Source organism: Myotis daubentonii, chromosome 16 (assembly GCF_963259705.1).
Source record: "Myotis daubentonii chromosome 16, mMyoDau2.1, whole genome shotgun sequence".
In the NCBI taxonomy this organism is placed as follows: domain Eukaryota; kingdom Metazoa; phylum Chordata; class Mammalia; order Chiroptera; family Vespertilionidae; genus Myotis; species Myotis daubentonii.
The window spans coordinates 48808082-48830579 of record NC_081855.1 but is presented as its reverse complement, the minus strand read 5'-3'; the positions used below and the strand labels follow the sequence as shown (position 1 = coordinate 48830579).

General features: G+C 43.0%; 1 protein-coding gene across 11 annotated transcripts in view; it reads right to left on the bottom strand.

Annotated features, from left to right (window-relative positions):
• CDK12 (cyclin dependent kinase 12) overlaps positions 1-22498 on the bottom strand; it is a 79966-nt gene that overhangs the window by 15501 nt on the left and 41967 nt on the right. For 3 of the 11 annotated variants that reach the window (XM_059670870.1, XM_059670868.1, XM_059670871.1), the window contains exons 14-16: positions 18640-19087; positions 6019-6127; positions 5405-5544 (exon numbers count right to left, since the gene is read on the bottom strand). In XM_059670870.1, coding sequence (XP_059526853.1) covers positions 6118-6127; positions 18640-19087 — 458 coding nt within the window. In that variant the 3' untranslated portion in view covers positions 5405-5544; positions 6019-6117. Of the gene's footprint in view, positions 1-5404; positions 5545-6018; positions 6128-15783; positions 19088-22498 lie in introns of those variants that run through there. The other 8 variants (XM_059670873.1, XM_059670875.1, XM_059670869.1 and 5 more) reach the window with 7 other exon arrangements.

Below are 22498 nucleotides of genomic sequence, written 5' to 3'. Positions count from 1 at the left end.
CAGCATGTGCTCTGTGCTGAAGCAGAGAGCCTGCTGCCTGGACGGAGAGCAGAACTGCCAGCCAGGAGGTCTGGCCCACTTGGCCATACAGTCTTAAGGGCATGTGAGAGGGGGCGCAGGAAAGAATGGGGTAAGGAGGTTGTTTCAGAAGCAGGAAGCTCCTCTTGGATCCCTCTCTAGTCAGTCTCTTCTGGTGCTGATGGACACCATAGCACTGTCACCTGTGAGATGCCTTCCTTCCCCTCCTCCATGGCTTTGGGAGCTAAAGAGGGGAATCTGGTGATGGACACCATGGGACTGTCACCTCTGAGAAGCCATGCTCTCCCTCCTTCACTGCATGCTCTTCCCCACTGCTCTGTGTTTCAGGGGAGAAACAGAGGCTCTGTAAACAGGAGCCACCCTAATAAATCCCCTGAAAAATATTCAATATGAACAGCCTGCCATACGTTAGGCAGTCAGCTTCACAGGATGGACTAGAGGCCTCTTAGTTCCCAAATTTTCCCTATCTTCTCCCCATTTTCAGGCTTCTTCCTGATCTCCCCAAGAAAATCTTCCTTTTCAACTCCCTGGCACAGTTCTCCTACTCTACCCCTACCCCGTGCAGGCCCTCAGAAGCAGTGGAGGAGCTGTAAGGATTCTTTCCAGACTGTTTAGGGGGATTTGAGGGGGCCCTTCTTAACTTGTTGGCAGGAGAGAAGGCAGAGAATCAAACAGCCAAGAAGGTGATCCTGAGGGTCTAAGGACAGGGCAGGGTGAGGCTGGGGACACTTAGAAAGGAATATCTTGCTCTTGCCCAGGGCCTTTGAGGATATAAAATGGGGACTAAGATAGAGGAAAAGATAATTCTGGGAGTGGGGAAGGTGTTGGGGGTTGTGACCAAGTTTCTACCCACACTGCTTTCCAAGCTCTCTGCCCATTCTTGCCCTAATCCCAACTTAGTCTCATGAAGCACAGAACAAAGAATGTTAAATGTTTTGAGGAAGGAAGAAGACACCGAGAAAAGCCACCTTTGGTAACCTGCAGGAAGTCCTTTTTCACCTTCCTGCTCTCGCTTCCTAACCCCAGTGTCTGGATAGTGAAGGAAGCAGGAGGTGGGGATGGGACACTAGGAAAGGTGCCCTTTTCTTCAGTGTGGGCCAACACCACACAGAGCCAGACGGGCCTGGCTGAGAGCTCTGGGGCCATGGCACCACATGAATACAGGGCAGGGGCATTTCTGACTCAGCCTTCAGAGCCGGTAGTTTCATTTCCATCTCTGTTCTCAGCTTAGACATGGACAACAGGTATAAGACCACTCCTCAGTACTTTTTTTTGGGTGGCAGGGAGGGGCTTAATTCTCTCTAGCAGCTTATATTGAAGCAGGGAAACTTGTGATAAAAATCTCAAAAAAAGCTCATCATTGAGGGATTTATTTCTAGGTCAAGAAACTGAGGTAGTTGGTGCATTTCCTTCTCTGTGGACCTTATAAAATATGGTAAAATCTCATGGAAGTGGGGGTGGAGTGGGATCTGTCTGCCTGGAAGCAAGGGGATACATAAAATAATCTTTGGAATAGGCTGTTTAAGGGAAATGTCCCCGAGTAGTGCACCTGTCTTACTCCCCTGAGTTGCTTCCAAGACTCAGGGGCCAGAGACAAGAGACTCCAAGCAGTAGAGAGTAATATCCTGCCGACACTCTTCCCTTGACTTTCCACCCCACACCCTATGTACCTTTCCCTGTGCTCCCAGGAACTCTCCAAATCCAGGAACACAAAACAACACCAGGACAGGATTCAACTATTTCCCATCTCTGGCCCTCTGTTTCCACAACTATAAAATGAAGAGTTCAGCAAGATGAGCTCCAAGTTCTCTTCCTTGCAACAGTAAGGTTCTATGATTCATACCCCAAAGGCACAGTCCTCATTTGCATGCTGTTTTGCATGTAATTTCCATGGCACTTATTTCATGTCTAAACGTACAGAAATATCTCTGAACCCTGCCCTTATCCTTTCTCTCACCACAGTCTCTGGTTCTATGGTCCCTAGCTCTTGTCCTCTCTCTTCAAAGCTCTGTCCCCACCTTCCTTTCACTTCACGTTATAGCACTCACTGGGACAAGCCCAACTGGACAAAATCCTGGGAGCAAGAAAACAGCCTTACCTAATATTCTGGCTGCAATTTTGGGCCCCAGGCCTGAGTCAACCGGTACAGTTCCATCCTTTTTGAAGCTCCTGGCAGTTGGGGGTAAATCCTGGCACCTCTCCTCAGTGCCTCCCCTCTTCCTCCACCTCACTATTCTCCATGCCAGAACGCAAAGTGGCCAGTGATTGATGGGCCTGGGTACCCGGTAACCGCACCCAGTGGCCCAATCCTCCTCCCTTACCCGATCCCTCCCCTGTCCCTATTCAGAGATCAGATTGTCTCATGTTGGTCCCTGAGGTCCCATTAATTAAAAATACATCCAATTAAATGGCAGGTGAAAACGTGCTATTGGAGCTCTCCACCCCCCTTGCCCCAGCTTGGTCCCCCCGCCCCCCTTAAGGCTCAGCTGTGCTTTGAGCTGAGAAAAAAAAAGGGAAAGAGAGAGAGGAAGAACGAGGGAGAGAGAAGAGGAAGACATAGGGGTGGGGGTATGGCAGTGGGGGGGGGGGTTACTATTTGAACCTCTGCCAGGGTAGCATGTGCCAGCCTGGGAGGGTGGCACTGTGCCCTGGTGTCTAATTTCTGGAGGTGTGAGTAGGTTCAGTCAGCTGGGTACCCACTTCCATTTCCCTTAAAGGGGCAGAGGAAGTCAAAGGGCATGGCTAGCTGTGCTACCCTCCTTCTGGGCTTCATGGGTGAAGGGCAGAAGTGTAAATGGTAGAGGGCCCTTAGGTAGTGGTGGTGGTGGGGTGATGTTCAGGGGTTGGGAGAGTCTGAGGCCTCCATTCTTGGCATATCACTGCTCTTCCCGACATTGCAAAGAAAATAAAGAAGAGGCGGCTGGGACCCAGGTGGCAGGGCATGGCAATGTTCCCAAGCCAGGCTGTGCCTACCCCTGCCCACAGGAAAACTGAGAAAAGAATGGAGGGAGGGAGGGAGGGAGGAGCCATAATTTGGGTGGGAGCAAATGGGTCAGATAGGATAAAATATACAAGGATGAACAACTGTGTTGGCACTACATCCCCCAGCACCTTATAGGTAAGAGGGTCTGAAAAGGCTTGTTCTGTTTGCCCTTTCTCTAGGCAAAAAGAAAGAGCAGTATTGTGAAGGCACCTTGACCTGGCTACCTTGCAGGCTGTGATTAGGGTATCTCCCTTGACGAGCACTGATAACTCTCATTCTCTTCCACACTTACTATGTCCCCAGCATTTTGTCAGCATGTACCCCTTCCCCACTCCTAGTAAAGTCCTCTGGCCCCAGGCAATGCCAAGCTACCGGGCACCAAGAGCTGTTGGGAGAGGAGCTAGGAAAAAAGGGATGACTAAGGGTGGCACTCAGAACCCAGGCAGGAATGGGGGTGGTTTGCCGACTCAGGGCCCCCGCCTGGCCTCCTTGGCAGCCTCAGTACCTCCTCACTTCACTTTAACGCTAATTGGAGATTTTAATCTGCGCTGCTGCTCTGCTCGGGGTGCTGGGGGGAGCGCCAGCTGTGCAGTAATTCCAGCAGCACCGACTGTTTAATCAAGCTGTCCTCCTGGGGAGGGGCCCTCGGGCAGGGGGTAGGAGGGAGGAGCAGAACCTCTGTCATCTCCCTTAGCCTGTTCAGCCTGGAAGGGCTCATGGAGACTGAGGAGCAATTGTGTAGTGTCTCATCCCCATAAGGGCTCCATGGCCACTTGAATTCCCTAGCAGAGCCATTACATGGTGTGAGGTCAGTATGAGGCTCATGGGCCAAAGCAGCCTCCCTTCCCCCTCCTGCTTTTTGATACCTTTTTTGGCCCAGAGTCCTGGGGTGTCCTGGGGTATCCTCCACCCACTCAGGCTGCAAATAACTATCAGACCATCTTGAGCTCTGCAGGTTTGTGCTGGGGGCACAGAAGGCTGAACTTTCCCACTCTCTGTCTTCTAGGTCCTCTCTCCAACACTCTCTCACTAACAAAGCTACTTCTCTTAAAACCACTGTAAGATTTTTTTTCTCTGAAAAGCACAGGTAGCCCCATGCTCTGAGCTAAAAAGTGACTATCTTAGAAGCAGGGAGACAGTGGAGTGGACAGCTGGAGGATGCTACACCCTGAGGGAGAGAAGCACCTATGCAAGTTGTTCAGTGCCTATAGCTAGGGGAGGCTTCCCAAGTTCAGCTGGGAACATAGTGAGAATCAGGTCACTAGGGCAAAGTGTTCAAGGTCTCAGGCCATTTTTAAGGAAGAACAAGTGGTACTTAGAATTTTTTTGGCTTCTTAGGTTCTATTCTCAGGCCCTCTTGGGGTCTTTCTGACCTCTATCTTGGGGAAAGGGTACCCCAGTTGCCCAAATCCTATCTGTTAAAGGGCAGGAGATTTAATTGGTCAGCAGCACCCTCGTGTGGCAGAAACCAAGACTGCAGCTGCCCAAGTGGCTCAAACAGCTTTGGGGCATCAGCTAGGAAGACAGGTGGACAGTGTTATGTTAGTGCTCTCTGTGCCATCAAGGTATCCCACGCATATTTACTGCTTGACCACTTCCGGGAGCATTTCCTGCTTTCTAACACCTGCCCTATTCCTCCATCCACCCATCCTAATTCCAACTCAAGGGGAGGGAGCACCTTACCCAGAGCTGGCACTTGTTTAAGCCTGCTGCCTGTGTTGTCTGGATTGCAAGTGTGAAAGGGCACTGCTGAGAGAGGAGGCCTAAGGTCAAAAGGGTAAGCTGATGTTACCTCCAATGGCAGGAGAGGCTCTGGCACCTGTCAACTCTCTACAGGCGCCAGATAAGAGCTGCCACCTGAGCTCAAGACAGAGTATCACCTGGTGGTGGGTTCTGCCCTACAGCAATCCATTCTCCACTCCCTGGGGAGGCGTGGGGATGAATAGGGACAGACTCTTCAGAGTCTGAGATCCTTGGCCTCTGGAATGGACACCAGATAAAACACCTTTCCTCAAAAAGACCCAGATACTCTCTAAGAATGCCAGGCCACTGGGCAGAATACACATCTGGGGCTTCAGACTTCTAACCCCAAGAGAAAAGCTGCCTGTCAGTAGACCTTTCCCTTCCAGTGTCAAATACTATGTTTACTGGTCACTTCTTCCCATACCCACTAAATGGGAAAAATGGTTCTGAACTACAGAAAGGGGATGGAGACTTAACAGGAAGTTCTCACTAAAGATTAGGGCAAGAAGTCACCAAGGCAGAGAACTGAGTCACTAAGGGCTTCCTCTCGCTGAAGATATTTAACAATAGAGAGAAATACTCCCACAGAGAAACATGATCCTGTTTGGGGTTGGTGGGCAGGGAGAGGAGCACACCTACCTGGCAGCAGGAAGGTGGAGGTGAGTACTGGAAGCTGGTGACCTGCCCAGTTCTGGGCCTTGAGGATGGAGAGAAGCAGCCTGTAGGCCTCTCCTTCCAGTGTCTAGCACAGTGTTTGGATGGGTGATCTCCCATCTAACCTGGAAGGAGGTAGAGAAGCTGATAGGATGCAGTAAGAGTGGACAGCACTGCCCTATCCTGACTTAGAATAAAGGGAGAGAAAATAGCTTATCGGGAAAGAGAAGGCAGGGCTATGTGTGTGCATGAGGTGGTGGGTGAGAGGAGCAGGTGTTACAGAGAGGCTGAGAGTAACCGACATCAGCATCCCACCATAGAGGAATATCCATTAGCACAGCTGGCCAAGAGGAAAGAATGGGAATGAAATAACTGCTGATGCTAATAAAGGGGGTTACCTACTCTAGCCAGGAGGGAGAAATTGTTAATCAGAAGGTAGGATACCATAATAGGGTCAAACAAAAAGCTAAGGAAAGACCTCTGGAGATTTTTGGGAATAAGAAAGTGTGTGTGTGTGTGTGTGTGTGTGTGTGTGTGTGTGTGTCCCTTACAAAAGCAGGCCTGTGGCCTCTGATTGACCTTAGATCCCAGATCCCTACCTGGCTTGAGTCTGTGAAAGACACTGAATTTGCCAGGGCTCCGGTTATCAGGTGACTGATGGACTTCGCCAAATTCCTCAGGGGCCATCCCTCCTGCTGCTACAGCCACCTGTAAAAGAAAATGACAGGTTATATTAGACATGAGACAAGGGACTAGATACTAAACAGGGTCTCTGGTCTTTTACCCAGGAGCATGGCCTTAGTAGGTAACAATGATGGTGACAGTCACCATTATCCTAATTCCCTCCAACCTAAACATGAAGCCCAGAAGGATTCATGAACCGTAAGTATGCTCCCAGAGTTTTAACGGTTCTAAGAGTCCTACCTCCAGGGAACTAATGCCCAGTCTGATAAAATAAATACTATGGTTCCTATATTTAAGAGGTAAGTTAAGAATTCAGTAGAAATAGAAGCCTTGAAACTCAGAATTATAAAAGACAATGAAGGTTCAAGGTGAAAGCAAAGCTAATGCAAGGTGACGGGAGGAGGCCATTTAGTTTTAGATCAGATCATCAGCTTGAACTCAAGGATCTTTTTGTCCAAAACAGCTTCTTCAAGAAGGGCCCAGAGGCAAAAAAAGAAAAAGTCCTGTGAGACATAAAAGATGTTTGCAGGACAGCAGACATGATGGAATTTGAGCACGTAGGTCCATCATACATTCCCTAGGTCAGCGATTTTTATGTCTTTTCATCTCCTGGCACATATAAACTAATTACTAAAATTCTGCGCATACCAAAAAATATATATTTTGCCAATCTGACCCCCCACCCCCCAAAAAAGATATAATTTTGATTCATTCACACCAAATGGCTATTGTTGTCATTTTTTTTTTTAATTTTATAATCTAAGAGCAAAGAGGTCAGTGTCCCTGATTAAACAGTAAGGCATTGCATGTTTGAAACATTCTTGCAGCACACCAGTTGAAAATCACTGCCCTAGGTAAAGGTCAATTTGCATGGGGACCAACTCCATATTCCTCCTATGCTGTCAGTTAGGGTGAGATAGAGAAAACATAAAGGCTTTGTACTAGGATCTATTTCTTCAGCAGACAATGTTCATCTTGCAGACCCACTGCCCCTCTGACCTGAACCTGTAACTCTATCTCTAAGCAGCTGAGTGGTGCCTTTCTCCCTCCAGGATTCTGCTTCCAGCTTAGGGACTCTTCAGCATTCCCCTCTCTGATCATCAGTGGCTCCCAGGCTCCTATGCATAAGCATCAGAAGCTACTTGTAGCTACATCACGGGGAGGTCCAAAAAGGGGAAGGGAGTCTCAGCACCAGAGTAAGATGACTTCAGAACCTGCTGTGTCTACCTAACCGGCTTGGCTCAGTGGATAGAGCGTCAGCCTATGGACTGAAAGGTCCCAGGTTCGATTCCGGCCAAGGGCATGTACCTTGGTTGCGGGCACATCCCCAGTAGGAGGTTGCAAGAGGCAACTGATCTATGTTTCTAACTCTCTATCCCTCTCCCTTCCTCTCTAAAAAAATCAGTAAAATATATTAAAAAAAAAAAAAAAAAAAAAAAAGAACCTGCTGTGCTGGTCAGTCCACTGGGTACACTGTTAAGGGCTTAGGTCACTGTGGAGCACCACTTCACCTTCCTTCTGCCCCATCAAAGGAGAAAACCAACAACTCAAAACTACCCAAAAAGTAGGGGGGTTGGGGGAAGTAGAGTTCCCCACCCCCAATTTCCCATTACTCTCAGAGAATATCCCATTTTACTTGCAGTTCTATAATCCCTCCTTCTCATTCAGTGACTCCCCTTAGTTTTCCAGCAGGTGAGATGTGTTTTGCTCCTTCCTTCCTTCTGAGCTCACTTTTTAATACAGCTGCATTGTATAATACAAAGAAGCCTGAACTGAGATGTAGGGTGAATTCCTCACATTGCCTCTGAGGGTCTTCTGACTATCCCACCCCCAGAGATGGTGGCAAAGTGCTCCTTGAACTTTGGAGTAACTCTGACAGCATTAGATCGTCAGCCACGACTGTCACATGCTTTCCAATGAATCAGAACCCTTGACTCTAAATAAAAATTACACTTGTATAATATGGAGGTCATTGAAACGTTAGTCTTTGAGGTGAACATATATAAAGCCTTTTCTCAGTTTTTCTACCGATTTTTTTCCTATTTACCTTTTCCCCTCAATCTGTCCCTCCCCTCTCAAAATCTCACAGCCCTACCTTCCTTTCCTAAGGAAGCTCATGGCTCTCAGGAATTGGTGATCTTAAAGTTGGGGGCTCTATACTCAGACTAAAATTCTGGTTAACATTCTGGCCTCTCGGATTCCAGTCTTGGCTGGATGCCACTACCTCCCTCACTATGAAAGTGTGGGCAAGGTGCTTCCCTCTCTAGGAACTGTTTCCTGCTCTGTAAACTGAGAGGTGATCTCTAGAGGTCCCTTTCTAGCTCTGGCCATTTATAATTCTATAAGGGAGAAGACACTAGTGTCTTTCCATCAGGAAGTGAGACATTCCTGCCCTTAGCACCTTCTCTCTCCAGTGGTCGGCAAACGGCGGCTCGCGAGCCACATGAGGCTCTCTGGCCCCTTGACTGTGACTCTTCCACAAAATACCGACTCCTGCGCATGGGCCACGAAGTTTCAATCGCACTGTACGTGCGTGCCCGCACGTGGTATTTGGTGGAAGAGCCACAGTCAAGGGGCCAAAGAGCCGTGTGTGGCTCGCGAGCCGCGGTTTGCCGACCACGGCTCTGGGCCAATGCAGTAAGAAGCTCTCCTGCAGATTCCTGTCTTTCTCATGCTGGCTTAACTAAGGGACAAACAAGTGAGTTGGGAGGCCTTCCTTTAAGCCAAACTCCTTCTATTACGAAGAAAATATATTAAGATGGTGATCTAACTCTAACCACGAATCTTGATAAAGCAGATAGGAGGCAAGGCAGGTAATGGGCAGGAAAGAGTATAATAAGCATGCCCTCTCACAACACACACCCTGAACTATTTAAGAGTCTGAGCACACATTTGGCTTTGCCCTAGAGAGCCCCTATAAGTAGTGGCTGCTTATCCAATACAACCGCGTGTGGACACGTGTAAACACATTCAGAGCATCGACATAAATGTCCAATCAACGCACACACACTCCTGTCTTCTCCTACTCTAGGCCACATATGCCTTGTAAGAAGCTATGGTGGGAGGAAACACAACCCACTCTTCCCCCTCCCCAAAGTCAGAAAGGAAGAGAGTGAGACAGGAGCTACTTGGCTTCCTATAAATTGTTTTGTCCTTCCTCACAGCTGCAATCAGAAGCTAAGGGCTCCCGCAGGCCTTGTTCTGATCTGCTGCAGGCGATGGAGGGTTTTTGAAACGAAGAGGACTTGGCTGCAGCCCCATTTCAGCTGCCATTGGGGCTGGCTAATGGGCTCATTCGGGAAGACCCCCGCCTGCCGCACTAAAGAGTCCCCCGCCGCCCCCCTCCCCAGTCCCAACCCAATTAATAAATGGGGGCTCCCACTTTATGGCTCTGGGAGCAGGAACCAGAGATACAAATGACCCCCAGGGAGGGACAGAAAAAGGCCTTCCAAGAATCAAGCCAGAGAACTGTGCATCCACAGGCATATGCTGCCATAGGCTATCATATCCCATTTCCAAAGCATGAAAGGGAAAGAAACTGGAAAAAACTGTTATTTTCTTTCCCAGATGCGAGTGGGATAGCACTCTTCAAGTCTAGGACACATCCCAGCAACTCTCTTCTACCTGATTTCCAATCTGAAAAGGGCAGAGTGAGGGTGAACCTCTGGGCTCACATCACATGCACACCTATTTTCCAGGGGTGGGGGTGCCTCTCCCAGACTCTGCAATACTGAACATAGACACATCCCATCAAGAGGTTAGTAAACACGTCCTGCTTCTTAATAATAAAGCAGCTACCACTTTCCAAGCTCTCATCAAGCTCTCATCACCATCAAGAGCATAAATATGTCCTGGGGTCACCTTCAGGCTTTTATCCCCACCCTCACATCCAAATTATCAAGCCTTGCTCATTGCTATGGACTCTCTTCCTTTTTTCTCATTCCAGTCTTACTCTAGTGCAGGCCCTCAGGGCCTCACATCTGAACCAGAAAAATGATATCCTAGGCAAGCTTTCCTGCTTCCTTCACCCAGTGCAGCTGCAAAAGTCTTCAACATCATATTCATCTTACCATGCTCTGCTGTTACTGCTTACCACATCAAATTTAAATTCTTCATTCGGCCAACAAGATTGTTCCTCTGACTTCATTCCCTAATATTCCTTCCTGTGCCACTCTGACTAGTCCATTCACAGCCCTCTGCACAAAACACACACCTTCTTCCACAAATTTCCCCTCTCTAATCACCTTCTTCTCTTCTGTTCCATGTTCCCTATCTTCATTACCTTCAAAGAATCTTCTCTGGTTAACTCAAAAATTTTCTGGTTATTCCTTTACTTTGGCTCCCCTGTTACTAACTTATTTTATAACCTGACTTAATAAATACCAATTCCCTACTTCCCAGGTATGAGACTTATTCTAGACCCGAAAGTTCCTAAAGATGGGGCCCTCCCCTAATTTCCCCCCAGAAGTTGCACTGTACTCCAGACATGACTCAGCTAATGAATTATTGCTCCCCACTGAAACAGCCCCCCTGGTATAACTCTTGGGGTATGTATCAAACAACTACAAGGAATACAATCTTATTCTCAACGTCAATTTTCAGGCTGTCATCTTCCCCTACCAATACTGAACTTGGCACTGAGTCTTTCCAGAATTACAAATTGTTTCATGACTTCAAAGTGTATTGCAAAACAAAAAAGCATAGCCACCAGAAGAATTTGGTTATCTCCTTGATTCACAGTACATAAACACTACTTTCTTTGAAGTCCCCTTACTTAGGATGAGAAGCACCATTTTGTTTCCTATTCCTAAGATTAATCCTATATTCTCAGGTCATGACCTAATTTTTTAGAATGCAAATCCATCCAAGAGCCAATAGTAATCTTCTAGCCCTGCCTCTAGTCTACTTCTGACCATTACATTTTTTGGATGGCCTCTAGGAATAGAGAAGTTATTCAAGAGTCTCTTTCAACTATTCAGTGAATAATTCCTTAAATTAACCTCACTCTCAAACCTGATTCTTCACTTCCTCTAGTTTAGCCTTGTGGGAAGAAGTGATCTGCCATTCCTGTGTATCTCCTACCTATGTTCGGGTTAATAAGGTTAATTTGCCATTTAATCTTTCCATTCCTTAGCTTCAGCTGCTTAAGAATCAAGGTAATAAAAGCAAAGCTCTTAGCACAGTACCTGACACATAGTAGTTTCCTGACAATGTTAGTTCCTGTTGGCCTTCCAACACCTTAGGGTTCTTCTTTCTGGGCCTGTTTTTCCCCCCTCTGGCTAAAGATGGCAGTGAACTAAACAAACTAATGTCCTTTAGCTCTAACATTCTGGTTAGTTTGCTGAACTATGTACTGCCTTCACTTGGATCTAAAATGAAGGGGAGAGGAATAATACTAGTGTCCAGGTTGACCTAAAAATACAAACAAACAAAAAACACTTGCAGTTTTAAAACTCCAAAAATACAAACAACTTTTTAATGTGATGCATCCATATCATTCCTTCCTTATTCCTGAATTTCTCTCTTGAACTATGTAGATAGCAGTGCTAAGCAAAATGCCCCTATATAAGTTATTTGCTTAATATAATCTAGCTTCCCTAGTGAAAATGTCTTCATAACATCTCCCAGACCAAGAGTTCTAGGCCCAACCTCCACCCATAAAGGTAAAACTACTGTTGCTCACAGTGATGCTTTAATGAGGCCTCCCTGAAACTGTGCACCTTTAAGGCATTATCCCCAAACTTTCACTAGCCCAACCATAATTTTTCCTCCCACCTATAGCCCTATTTTTCTTTTTTTCCTATTTTTCTTTATAAGCAATTATACCCTAAGTCTCTTTCTACAGCTCAGCCAGGAGATTGGTCTAGTTCTCTCCTTCTCTCCATCTCCTCATACTGTTTCTCCTTATATGAAACCTTTGGTCCCTAAACAGAAATTGCAAACACTGGTACAAGGCCAAACTCAGAAGTTTCTGAATTTATAAAAGGGATCAGATTCCTAAGCTCTCTTTGAATTCAGGCTCTTTTCCCCAGGGCCAAAAGCATTCAAAATTGCATTAAACTTGGGGTGGTTGTCTGCCTACAAGCTGATCCTCACCAAGGGTACCCTCATTAGGCAGTGTTGTAGTTCTGAGACACAGGAGGGAGAAGGATCCTCTTGAGACAGCCCATCTGATAGGCTCCTTAAAGCAGAGGTCGCCAATCAGTGGTCTGTGGACCACTGGTGGTCTATGAGGTCCAAAAGGTTGGGGACCGCTGCCTTAAAGGAGAAAGGCACCCTCCTCCAAGACCCAGGCTTCCTTCTTCACTTAGCTATGACTGTTAAGTGGTAGCCTTTTTAAGGTCTCTCTATGCTTCCTTCTCAGGGATGGTTTGGTTTGGATAAAAGGGCCTTTATTCCTTTAGGACTATCAACATTATCTCCAGTTTACAGCCATGACAGAACAAAACATCCAAAAATCCATCTATTCTAGGTCCTAGGGAACCTATGTCTAAGTTAATGTACTTCATGGCTATACCCGCTTATTCCAGAGAAGTATGCTATAGCTGAAGACTGTATCTTCGGAAAACTTCGCTAACTAATCATCTCTAGAGTATTCAAGACTAACTTTTCATCAGCCTCTCTTAACCTTGTACTACTAATTTTTTAAATAGAGATATGAGACAATCCAGTGGCCAAAGCGTTTTGCCACCATAATGATTATCATCAGGGCATCCAGGCAGCCCTCATCTGCTTTCTCATGGATAGCAGGGCCCTCTTCTCACCAAGCCTTAATTCCCAGACACCATCTGCAACTTGAGCGTAGAAATGTCATCAGTAAAAGCAAGTCTCCGGCTATGAGGGGAGAGGATAAGTCAAGGTTGAGATTCCTTCTTTCCTAGTAAAAAATGAAAAACCTCTTGTACCCCACACAACATAAGTTAAAAGCTCCTTTCACAGCTAACAATAAAAAAGCATGGTTATTTTGCGTTCTCCCTCATTTTTCACCCCAAAAGTTGAGGATCTGGAAGAGACATCTGTCTTCTGAATTGCCTCGCCTTATCCTTCAAAACTGTGAAGTGGCCATCACTCTAAATACTCTGACAAGTTAAGCAATCAATACCTCTGGTAAGGCCTGACACATGTGAGTTGGGTAGTGAGTAGGGAAAAGAGAGAAAAATAGTACATCAGAAGAAGTAGGTGGACTGGAGATGGAGAGACAGCTGCAGATGGTGAGTAGTAGTAGAGTATCACTAGTAATTCCTTCAGGTGTCATACTTCCCCCAATGTCTCAACCCTGGCTTGGAGTAAACTAACGTGAAAGTATTCCTAAGGCTGTGAGAAATGCAACACCTGGACAGTAAAATTAATCCAAATGTTCCAGGAATGTTCACCTTGCCCCTCAGGACAACCAGAGACGTAGCAGTTCCATCTCTGTCTTGGAATGGTTAAGTATTTTCTTGAGGAACTCTCTACTTCCACTCCACACCCTTCAGGTGACTAAGTTGTGAATAGAGAAGTAACTCAATATCCCCAAACAGTCAACCTATGGGGCAATCTTAAATAACAATGGAAATCCCAGTTCAGTACCAAAAATATTAACTTCCTTAAGGCATTAACCTTACCATACAATTAAGGATGCCTGTCTGGGAAAAAATAGTGCCGAACAAATTTAGGTACTGAACTGTATGGTTTCTAGTTAGAAACAGCCTTGGATGTGATAGGAATTAACAAAGTCCAGTTACTAGTAGGTCCTCAGCCTTTAGGCCCAAAATTGAAAAAGTAGCCATTGCTATGAGTGGAAACAATATACTCTACTAGAGTATATTCTAAGTTGAAGTTCACACTCCTAGTCATGAATTTGAAACATATAAAGACTGAAAAAAGAGTTCTTTTTCTTTGGAGCATAACCAGGAACACAGGATTCCAGGAATTGGAACCACCTCGAGCTCTCCATTCTCCTTCTGGATAAACATGGGACAACCCACAGGTAAGGGAACAATCTTAGACTTTGGGGATTCAAAAGCAAGCTAACAACCCTCATTACCACCAGCTTTTGAAAATTCAATTTCTTCCTAATTTCTGGTGTACCCTGTAATTTTGTATAATTGCTAACCCCATTCATAATTTCCTGATACCGGTATCTCCCCTCTTCCTGTCTCTTGATGGGTTTTATCTGCTCTCTGCCTACTTGTACACAACTAGCAGGAATGCAACACATACTACAAGAAAAAAATTAGTTCTGTGTCCTAAACCATGAAAGAGAAGGGAGAGCAATTATCTCCTCAGTTGGAGATAGTAAAGATTTTGGAGACGACAGGAATTTTAGCCTTACAAATAACTTTCTGAATTGGCAATGTATCCAGAAATCTCAACAGTGCTAGAAGACTAATTCCCATGCTGACCTTACTCATGGTAACACAGGACTGGTCAGGGGTGGTGGTGGTGGTGATCCTGGTTTAAGAGACTATTCTTCAATCGAAACACCCTCTTACCAACTTCCCTGGATGACAGTTGAGCTCAAACCCACTTACCTCTCCCTTCAGGAGGAGTCAGGGTACATGAAGCTCAACTTTTTTGATGGCCTAGTACTACCATTATTTGTGTAACTGTTTTCTACTTTTTAAAAAATGACATCTTACAGTTTTCCCCAACTTTTAAAATTTTCTTGTTCCTAGTCTTGTGTTTTGAAACACCTCTTTAAACCGTGAGGACTTTTATTTTGGTAGTTTATGAATCTGCAGTGATTCTGCGACAAAGAACCCCTAAGATAAAGTGGAGGGGGAAAAATGCCTTTCATACCTAATTGGGTTTGCTCAGAGGTAACAGATTAAGAAGTAAATGCAATGGAGCAAGTGATATAGTAACAGGAAATATTTAATTTTCCAATCTCCACTTTCCATTTTTATAAACTCAAAGAAAAAAATTAATATATTACAAAATATCTGTACACAGACAAGGTACACCCGATGGGGGGCAAAATCAAGAGAGAAAGGAATACAGTGTCAGGAACCTAAATCAGGGAGAATGAGGTGGCAACTGACACTTTTCTGATATAGCACTCTCTCTCAAAACCTGCTAGTAACCATTTTAGTACTGTAACTATATATGCATATTATATATATGTATATATATATGTATATATATATACATACACACACACACGTATATACATACACACACACACACACACACACACACTCAAGTGGTTGGATGATGTCTATGGCATAAGCTAACAGAAGTCCTACTTACAAATTTGTGCTAACTGCCCTGCTTTTAAACATAGATCTGATGTCATTTTCAAATCCTTATCATTCCTACAGAAAGTTGAAAAAACTAAGGAAACTGGATCAAGCAAATTTGTTTTCAAAACCAAAAAAATAACTATGGTCAAACCAGTTTTGCCTCATTCATGAACAGAATCAGATTTCTCATCTGTTCAAAATAATGTATTTAATGGACTTAATACCTCCCATGGTACAATACTTAAACCGCTTTTGAATGTAATTTAAATTTATAGTTTTCTAATAGTCAAGTTGAAATTCTGCCAAACCTTTACTTCCATTATGTTTATAGATAACACAGCTGAAAAATTAACAAATACCTTTTATTCCTCCACAGATTCCAGGATATTTAAGTGAGTTCCTTTTTTCCTCTGCTTTTAGAAATAGTCAAAATTACCAAACTCCCCCCCCCCCGCCCCATTTTAAAGGTTAGACTCCCAAAATGGGGGTCTGGGGTTGAGATGGGATCATACATACACATACACACACATACACTCACCCCCTTCCCTAGTAGCAGGGAATGATGGAGACATAAGCATATCATTTAGAATATTTGGCATAATTAAAAATGTGTGATAAGGGGAAGAAGTATTATTGATGACTGCTGATAATCAAAATATAATTAAAATGTATAGAAAATTTTATTCATATTTGATGGGAAACCAATTTTTTCCCCCATTGAATATGTACTTCTGAGTTCTTTAATCAAAACTGGGAAAGTGGGGCTCAATGCCTCAAATTCAAATATTCTAAAATACAAAGGTCCATGTCTGAGGACTAAGAAGTCAACAGACAAAAGGTTCAGATTCCATGGCCGGTGTGGCTCAGTTGGTTGGGCATTGTCCTGTGCACTAAAAGGTTGCCCGTTCGATTCCCAGTCAGGGCACATGCCCAGGTTGTGGACTCGATCCCCAGTTGGGGGTTGTGAAAGAGGCAGCCAATTGATGTTTCTCTTTCTCCCTCTCCCTTCCTCTCTAAACATCAATACAAAATATTGAAGAAAAAAAAAGTTTAGATGAACTTTAATACAACATACCAATACCATGTCAGTGAACCTAGCAAATCTAATTGGACATATTGGTATAAGAAGCCATCAAAGCCAAAATGGCTAGTAGGTTCTTTCTCATCAATGTTTGGCCCTGAGGGCAAGGCCAGACCAAAACCCAAAGAATAAAGAAATACACACACCAGGAATCTACCTATTTCGGTGACAGGGAAAAATAATCTTCATGTAAGTATCTGAAGAGGGTTCTTCTTTCATTTCTCTAAAGTTTTTTATTAGTGCATCTTTCTCTTACAAGTAGTCTTTAATTTTTTAATGTAAGAACTTGGCATTGGAACATGAAACTTCACTTGAGTTCTGAAAACTATTCTTCAAGATGCTGAAGCACATTTTGCCTTTTCTTTGTAAAAAAAGGAGCTAACCTACTTTTCACAAATGTCTAAGTCTGTGCAGATAATTTATATAAATGTGTATGTTCCTAAAACACATTATATGCTGGTACTCACATAGAAACAAAAGCCAGAATGAGAAGCCTCCCGTTATCCCACCCTGAAAGCCTTTCCCTTTTCCATTTCCTCTTTATAATAAGGAAAAATACTTGCCATGAGATCATAATTTAACCCCTTTTACCAAAACCCAATCTCTCCAGAGGAAAATCCCTAAAAGAATTGGCAGGATATACATGCAGAGATGTGTATATGTCAATACTGTTCGTTCTTATGTTCTGCTCTTTCAAAAGTATTTTTTTAAAAGGTCTCAAGTATTGAAATATCTTCAGAAAAATATCTACCCTAAACTAATTACATTTCCATGTATTTTCAGGATGTTTATGTTCTCTTTGACAATATTAAAATGCTCTGTTTCAAAGGTTTGGGTTTATTTTTTTACATAAAAATATATGTGTAAACAGTAATGCTAACTGCTCTTTCTAGTCCTCTAGGTCTGAAGGCATTATCTCTAGTCCCAACTCAGCAGCAATGGCCTAGGCTGTCTGCATTTATAAATCAACTTCACCATCAGAACATGGTTTTTAAAAAAACGAAAAACATTTTAGAATTGAAGAGTTACAGAGAACAAAAAAGGAGTTTGAATTTCCTTTCCTTTATTTCAAAAAAGGTAAAGAATTATCCCAGGTTCTTGGGCATCTCAACGATTAATTTTTTCCCAAACAAATGCCTCAAAAAGAGACAAAGAAAACCTCTATGAAGATGGGGTAAAAAAGGAAAAAGATGGGATAAAGTCTACCTACTTGCCCAAGAATGCCACTTTCTACAACCTGCTTCATATACAGGAAAAGGGGTCATGTCTTTTGCCAAAACAGAGCAAACTTTAAGGATGAGTAATTTATTTGGAAAAAAGGAATGTTAAAGATGCTCAATGGGGGAAAAAGAAGAGTTTACTTGAAAGCAAAATGTGAGGTGGTGGAGAGGAAGGAAACATTTATTTAAATCAGTCAGTCACTCTTTGCCCCTTACAGCAAAAGCCTAAGAGCAGCTCAAATTTTGTGAACACTATTCTTTCTTTAAAAAACAAAACAAAAAATCCAAAAAACTAAATTCAAAAGAACAAAACATAAAAAAATAATCCTCAAACTTTAAAAACCTAGAGCCTCTTCCTGGGCCATTTCAAAAACTGAAACTGGTCTCTTTTTCTTCTGCTCAAGATGTGCGGGCAATGAACTAATAAAGCGTTTACTTTTCCATTTAATGACCCTCTCCAAATTCTCTACTTATATTTACTAGGTAGAGCTGAACTAAATGTTCTGACTATAACCAACCCATCCAGGGGGAAATGCTGCCAACATTATTTTATGTCTCGTGCTTAGTAGCAAGTGAGCAAGGAATACAACGAATAGCTTTGAAATAGCCAAATGCAGAAGATTACCTCGCTCTGGTAAATGATTTCATTAAAGGTTCAGAGGACTGGATGGAGGATGGACAGGGAAGGACTCTTTCAGGACACTGAAGTCTCTGGGTTAGTAAGGAACTCCTCTCCCTCTTCCCCCTCTTGGCGGGACTCTTGTAGGCCCCCGATAGAGTTTTCCATAAGCAGAAGACTGAGCTGGGCCCCCCCAGTTAAGGCCTGCTCCTGAGCTGCTGGCTCCACTGGTTCCTGGCCCCAGCTCCCCAAAGTTTTGCAATTTGGTCTCTGCATGTGCCACAGAGTTGCTGCTTCCCTCGGCCTTCAGGAATGGTTGCCCGACCACTGAGTGTAATGCTAAGGGGACCCTGGCAAAACGGAGGTCCTGGTCCCCTGGAAACTGCACTGACCCTGTACCCTGGTAACTGCTGGACTCCCCAAGGTGGCTCACAGAGCCTGAGAAGGTCCTGTTCTTCACCAGGGTCTGGGCCAAGGATTCTGTCAAGGCTGGACCAGAGTTGCGTTCATCAGTGTCAGTGGCACTGAACCCTGTTTCAGGCCCATCAGTGTTTCCATAAGTCCTGTTGGGATGGGGTCGGGTAGAGTATTCCATTGGTCTCAAGGCCTGGTGCTCATGTGGCAGGTGGCCAGGAGGCTCTGCTTCAGGCTGGGATAAAAGTTGCAGCAAGGCGGCTGTCACGGCTGGGTTCAACTCCTGGGGGACGCTGGAAAGATCGCCTTCAACCAGAGGGGGTGGAGGTGGCGGCGGTGGAGGTCCGGGGGGCTCAGGGGGCCTCTTCTCTGGTGGAAGAATGTGAGGAGGACATGCTGTGGAAGGGTTACTTCTTTTAACACCATCTTAAAAATCACATGTGATTATAAACACATACATACATACATACACACACACACACACACACACACAAATACTACCCAACATAAACATATATCAATACAAGTAACCAAATATATATAAAAGAATAAAATCTCGGGATCAGGAAATTTCAATTTATAAATAAAATCAAGTGATTAAAAGCAAAACAGTTGCATTCTGGATCTAACAGCTGTTGTAAAAAGATCATATGTTTCAAATATTTTTCTGATTTTTGTCTGAGATTTCCTCCATTTCCTTCTTTAAGGAACTGTTCTAATAATGTAGGCTGTTGGCAGCCTTCCTGCCCCTTTTTGCTGTTGAATCAAAACATTAATGAAAATAAAGTAGAAAGAAGGAAGATGAGAGGGAACAATATACATGCTGTGGTCACATTTCTAAGACATAATATTTGCTGTACAATGGAGACCTTGCATGGACTTAGCTAACACATTTTACAGAATGCTTAATAATAATGTTAACACCTGAAATAGAACTTAAGGAACATACAAGAGAGATGAAATAAAGTAAAAAACCTTTCATTATCAACATGTATAAATATACACTTGATTCTCCAAACTTCAGTCCCTCTCCCCATAACCACATTTTGAAGAATGGAATATTAACCACCATACTGTCATTCAGCTTCCTATATTATAGTAATTATATAGACCAAAGTAATCTATAATAACTTTTTTTGTTTCCCAACCTCCTGCATTTTTTCCATGCTATAAGAAAAATTACTATAGCAATGTCATGCAGAATGGGCTGTTGAGAAACATCTGTTTATCTTGGAGACAGTGACAAGAACTGAGTATTTAGAAATGTATTAAACTAATATTATACTCTGTCTTTCCAAAGATCTTTGTCTTTCTAAACTCCCCAGACTTTTTCCCCCACTGCTGGCTAAATTTGCCCAAGCATGACAATCACTGTCTGAAAATGAACTCCTGCCAAGACAGCAGGGTAGAGATATAAAATGGCATGAGTTTGAGAACATAAAAAAACCAAGTACAGTTAAAACAGTACATTTAGAGAGTTGGAAGTTACCCTGCTGAAAAAAAGGCGTAATGTTTTGGGATATCTTCCAAATGATTGATTTTCCGTTCCCTAGATTTTGAAATATACATATAGTCAATTCTTATTATCTGAGCTAGTAATATAAAGTCATTCATCAGACAAGGAAAAAGTAGTTTTTAGTTATAATTAGATATTTTGGTAGCATATTTACTACAATTATATTTTGCAAAGATAAAAAAGTAAGTGTGAGCATGCAGATGAAAACACTACAAAATTGTGAAGTTATGCAGTGGAAGGATGAGGTCAGATGCTCTATGTAACATACAAATAAGGGCGACCAACAATCCCAGAGAACTGAGAGGGTTCCCAAATTGCCAACTTTCACTTTTAAAATCAGGATTGCACAGAGACAAGCTGGTCACCCTATATACAGTACCTGCTCAAGTAACTTGTTGATACACTGGCTGGTTGACTAGGTGGTAGGAAAAATGAATTTAAGGACAAAAAAATTAGCTATGGAAAGTTAGACATCCTAAAAAAGTAGACGTCCTAAAAAAGGAGAGCTAACTGAACATACAAACACCTATAGACTTCAGAGATTTTTGCTGCCAATGCTACATATCTCACTACATAAAAACATCACAGTACTGATTAGTTTTTAAAGTATTTTTTGGACAATACATGAAATAGACACCAGGTTGTTGGTGGTGGGTTTTTGTGTGTGTGTGTGTGTGTATGTGTTTATTTTTAATGCTGAGAAAAAATGACTTTAAAAATACCCAACTGCAAAAGTGAGCAAAACTAAACTTAAACTTTTCCAGATATACTACTATTCACATTTAAAGTTTGTCTTTTATGTAATTAGCCTAGTTGTTTCAGTAATATAAAGTCATATTTTGAGCTCAAATTTTTTACATGTATGAGGATGAAAACTATTTCAAAGTAGCAAAAGCAGATGGATTGTAAAAAACTATTAAAGTAAGGTTAATAAAACTTTTGTTTTTAAACCTCACCTGAGGACACACTTTCATTGACTTGAGAGAGAGAGAGAGAGAGAGAGAGAGAGAGAGAGAGAGAGAAGGGAAGAGAAGAGAAATATCGATTGGTTGCCTCCCATATGAACCTGTAACCTAGGCGCGTGCCCTGACCAGGAATCGAACCCACGACTTTTTGGTGTACAGGACGACACTCCAACCAACTGAGCCACCCAGCCAGGACTAATAAAACTTCTTAAAGGAATTAAAAATAAAGATCACATTTAAAATATCATACTGTTGTAAAATTTAGTATTAACAATATTGCCAATCTTTAACAGTCTGTACTAATGGAAGGAGGTGTTAATGAAAGGTACAAATAACTTTAAAACTTTATTTGACTCATCAGTTTTCAACCATAACCCTTTCCCAACAAGTATAGAGACGCTAAACAGTAGCCAAAGTGATAGATTTTCACCTTCTGCAGCTTATTTAGTCTGCCCTCTGGTGGAAGTACTAATGAACAGTAAAATGGCCGAAAGAGGCAGCAGGGGAGAAACAACAGGAGACACAGGAGACACCAGCTGGTTAATCCAGGGGTGACTAATAATTAGGAGTGGCATTTTTATTCTCCTCTGAAAAGTCAAACCAACAATTGTTTTTACCATAGGCTAGGCCTTAATTTTGGTTCAATTTCATCATTTAGCTGATAGCTTGTTGGCTCAATTATTGAGTGAATTTCTCTCAATCATTATGCTATTTAATTTGAACCATGTCTTTCAGGTATTTTGATTATAGCTAATTTTTTTTTTTTTTTTTTTTTTTTTTTTTTTGCGGGGGTATGAGAGATGATACAAAGAGGCCTCCTTTAATTCTAGATTAGCTTTCTCTGTTATTCCATGTCCTGGAGTCAACTGAAATCAGATGACAGAATAGCAAAGTGAATTAAGAAACACATTAAAAGGGTACACAAGTTCTAAATTCTGGCTCCGCCAATAATATGGTTCCAGCAGTGGGACCATCGACAGGCTTTTTTTTTTCTTTTTTTTTAAATAAGCAGGCTAATTTAAATTTGCTGGATTGCAGTTTCCCTATCTGTAAAATATAAGGGCTAATTTTATTTATGTTATCTTCCAGTTTTAAAAAGCTTTACATATGAAAAGTAGCTTCTATATTTGACTCTATACCAGTGGAAATAAGGCATATACTTTCTGCACCATCCCATATGAAATGTGAATGCAGGACCCTGAAGTTGAAGGTTAGTGAATCTCTTCAACCCTTGTACCTCTTCTCATTCCCCAATTCATGGGCTCTTCATGGACAGCAAAAATTTCCAAGGAGTTGAAAACACTTTTAGATAAATAAAGATTTTGTAAACCGACTGAATCAGAATTGATCAGAACT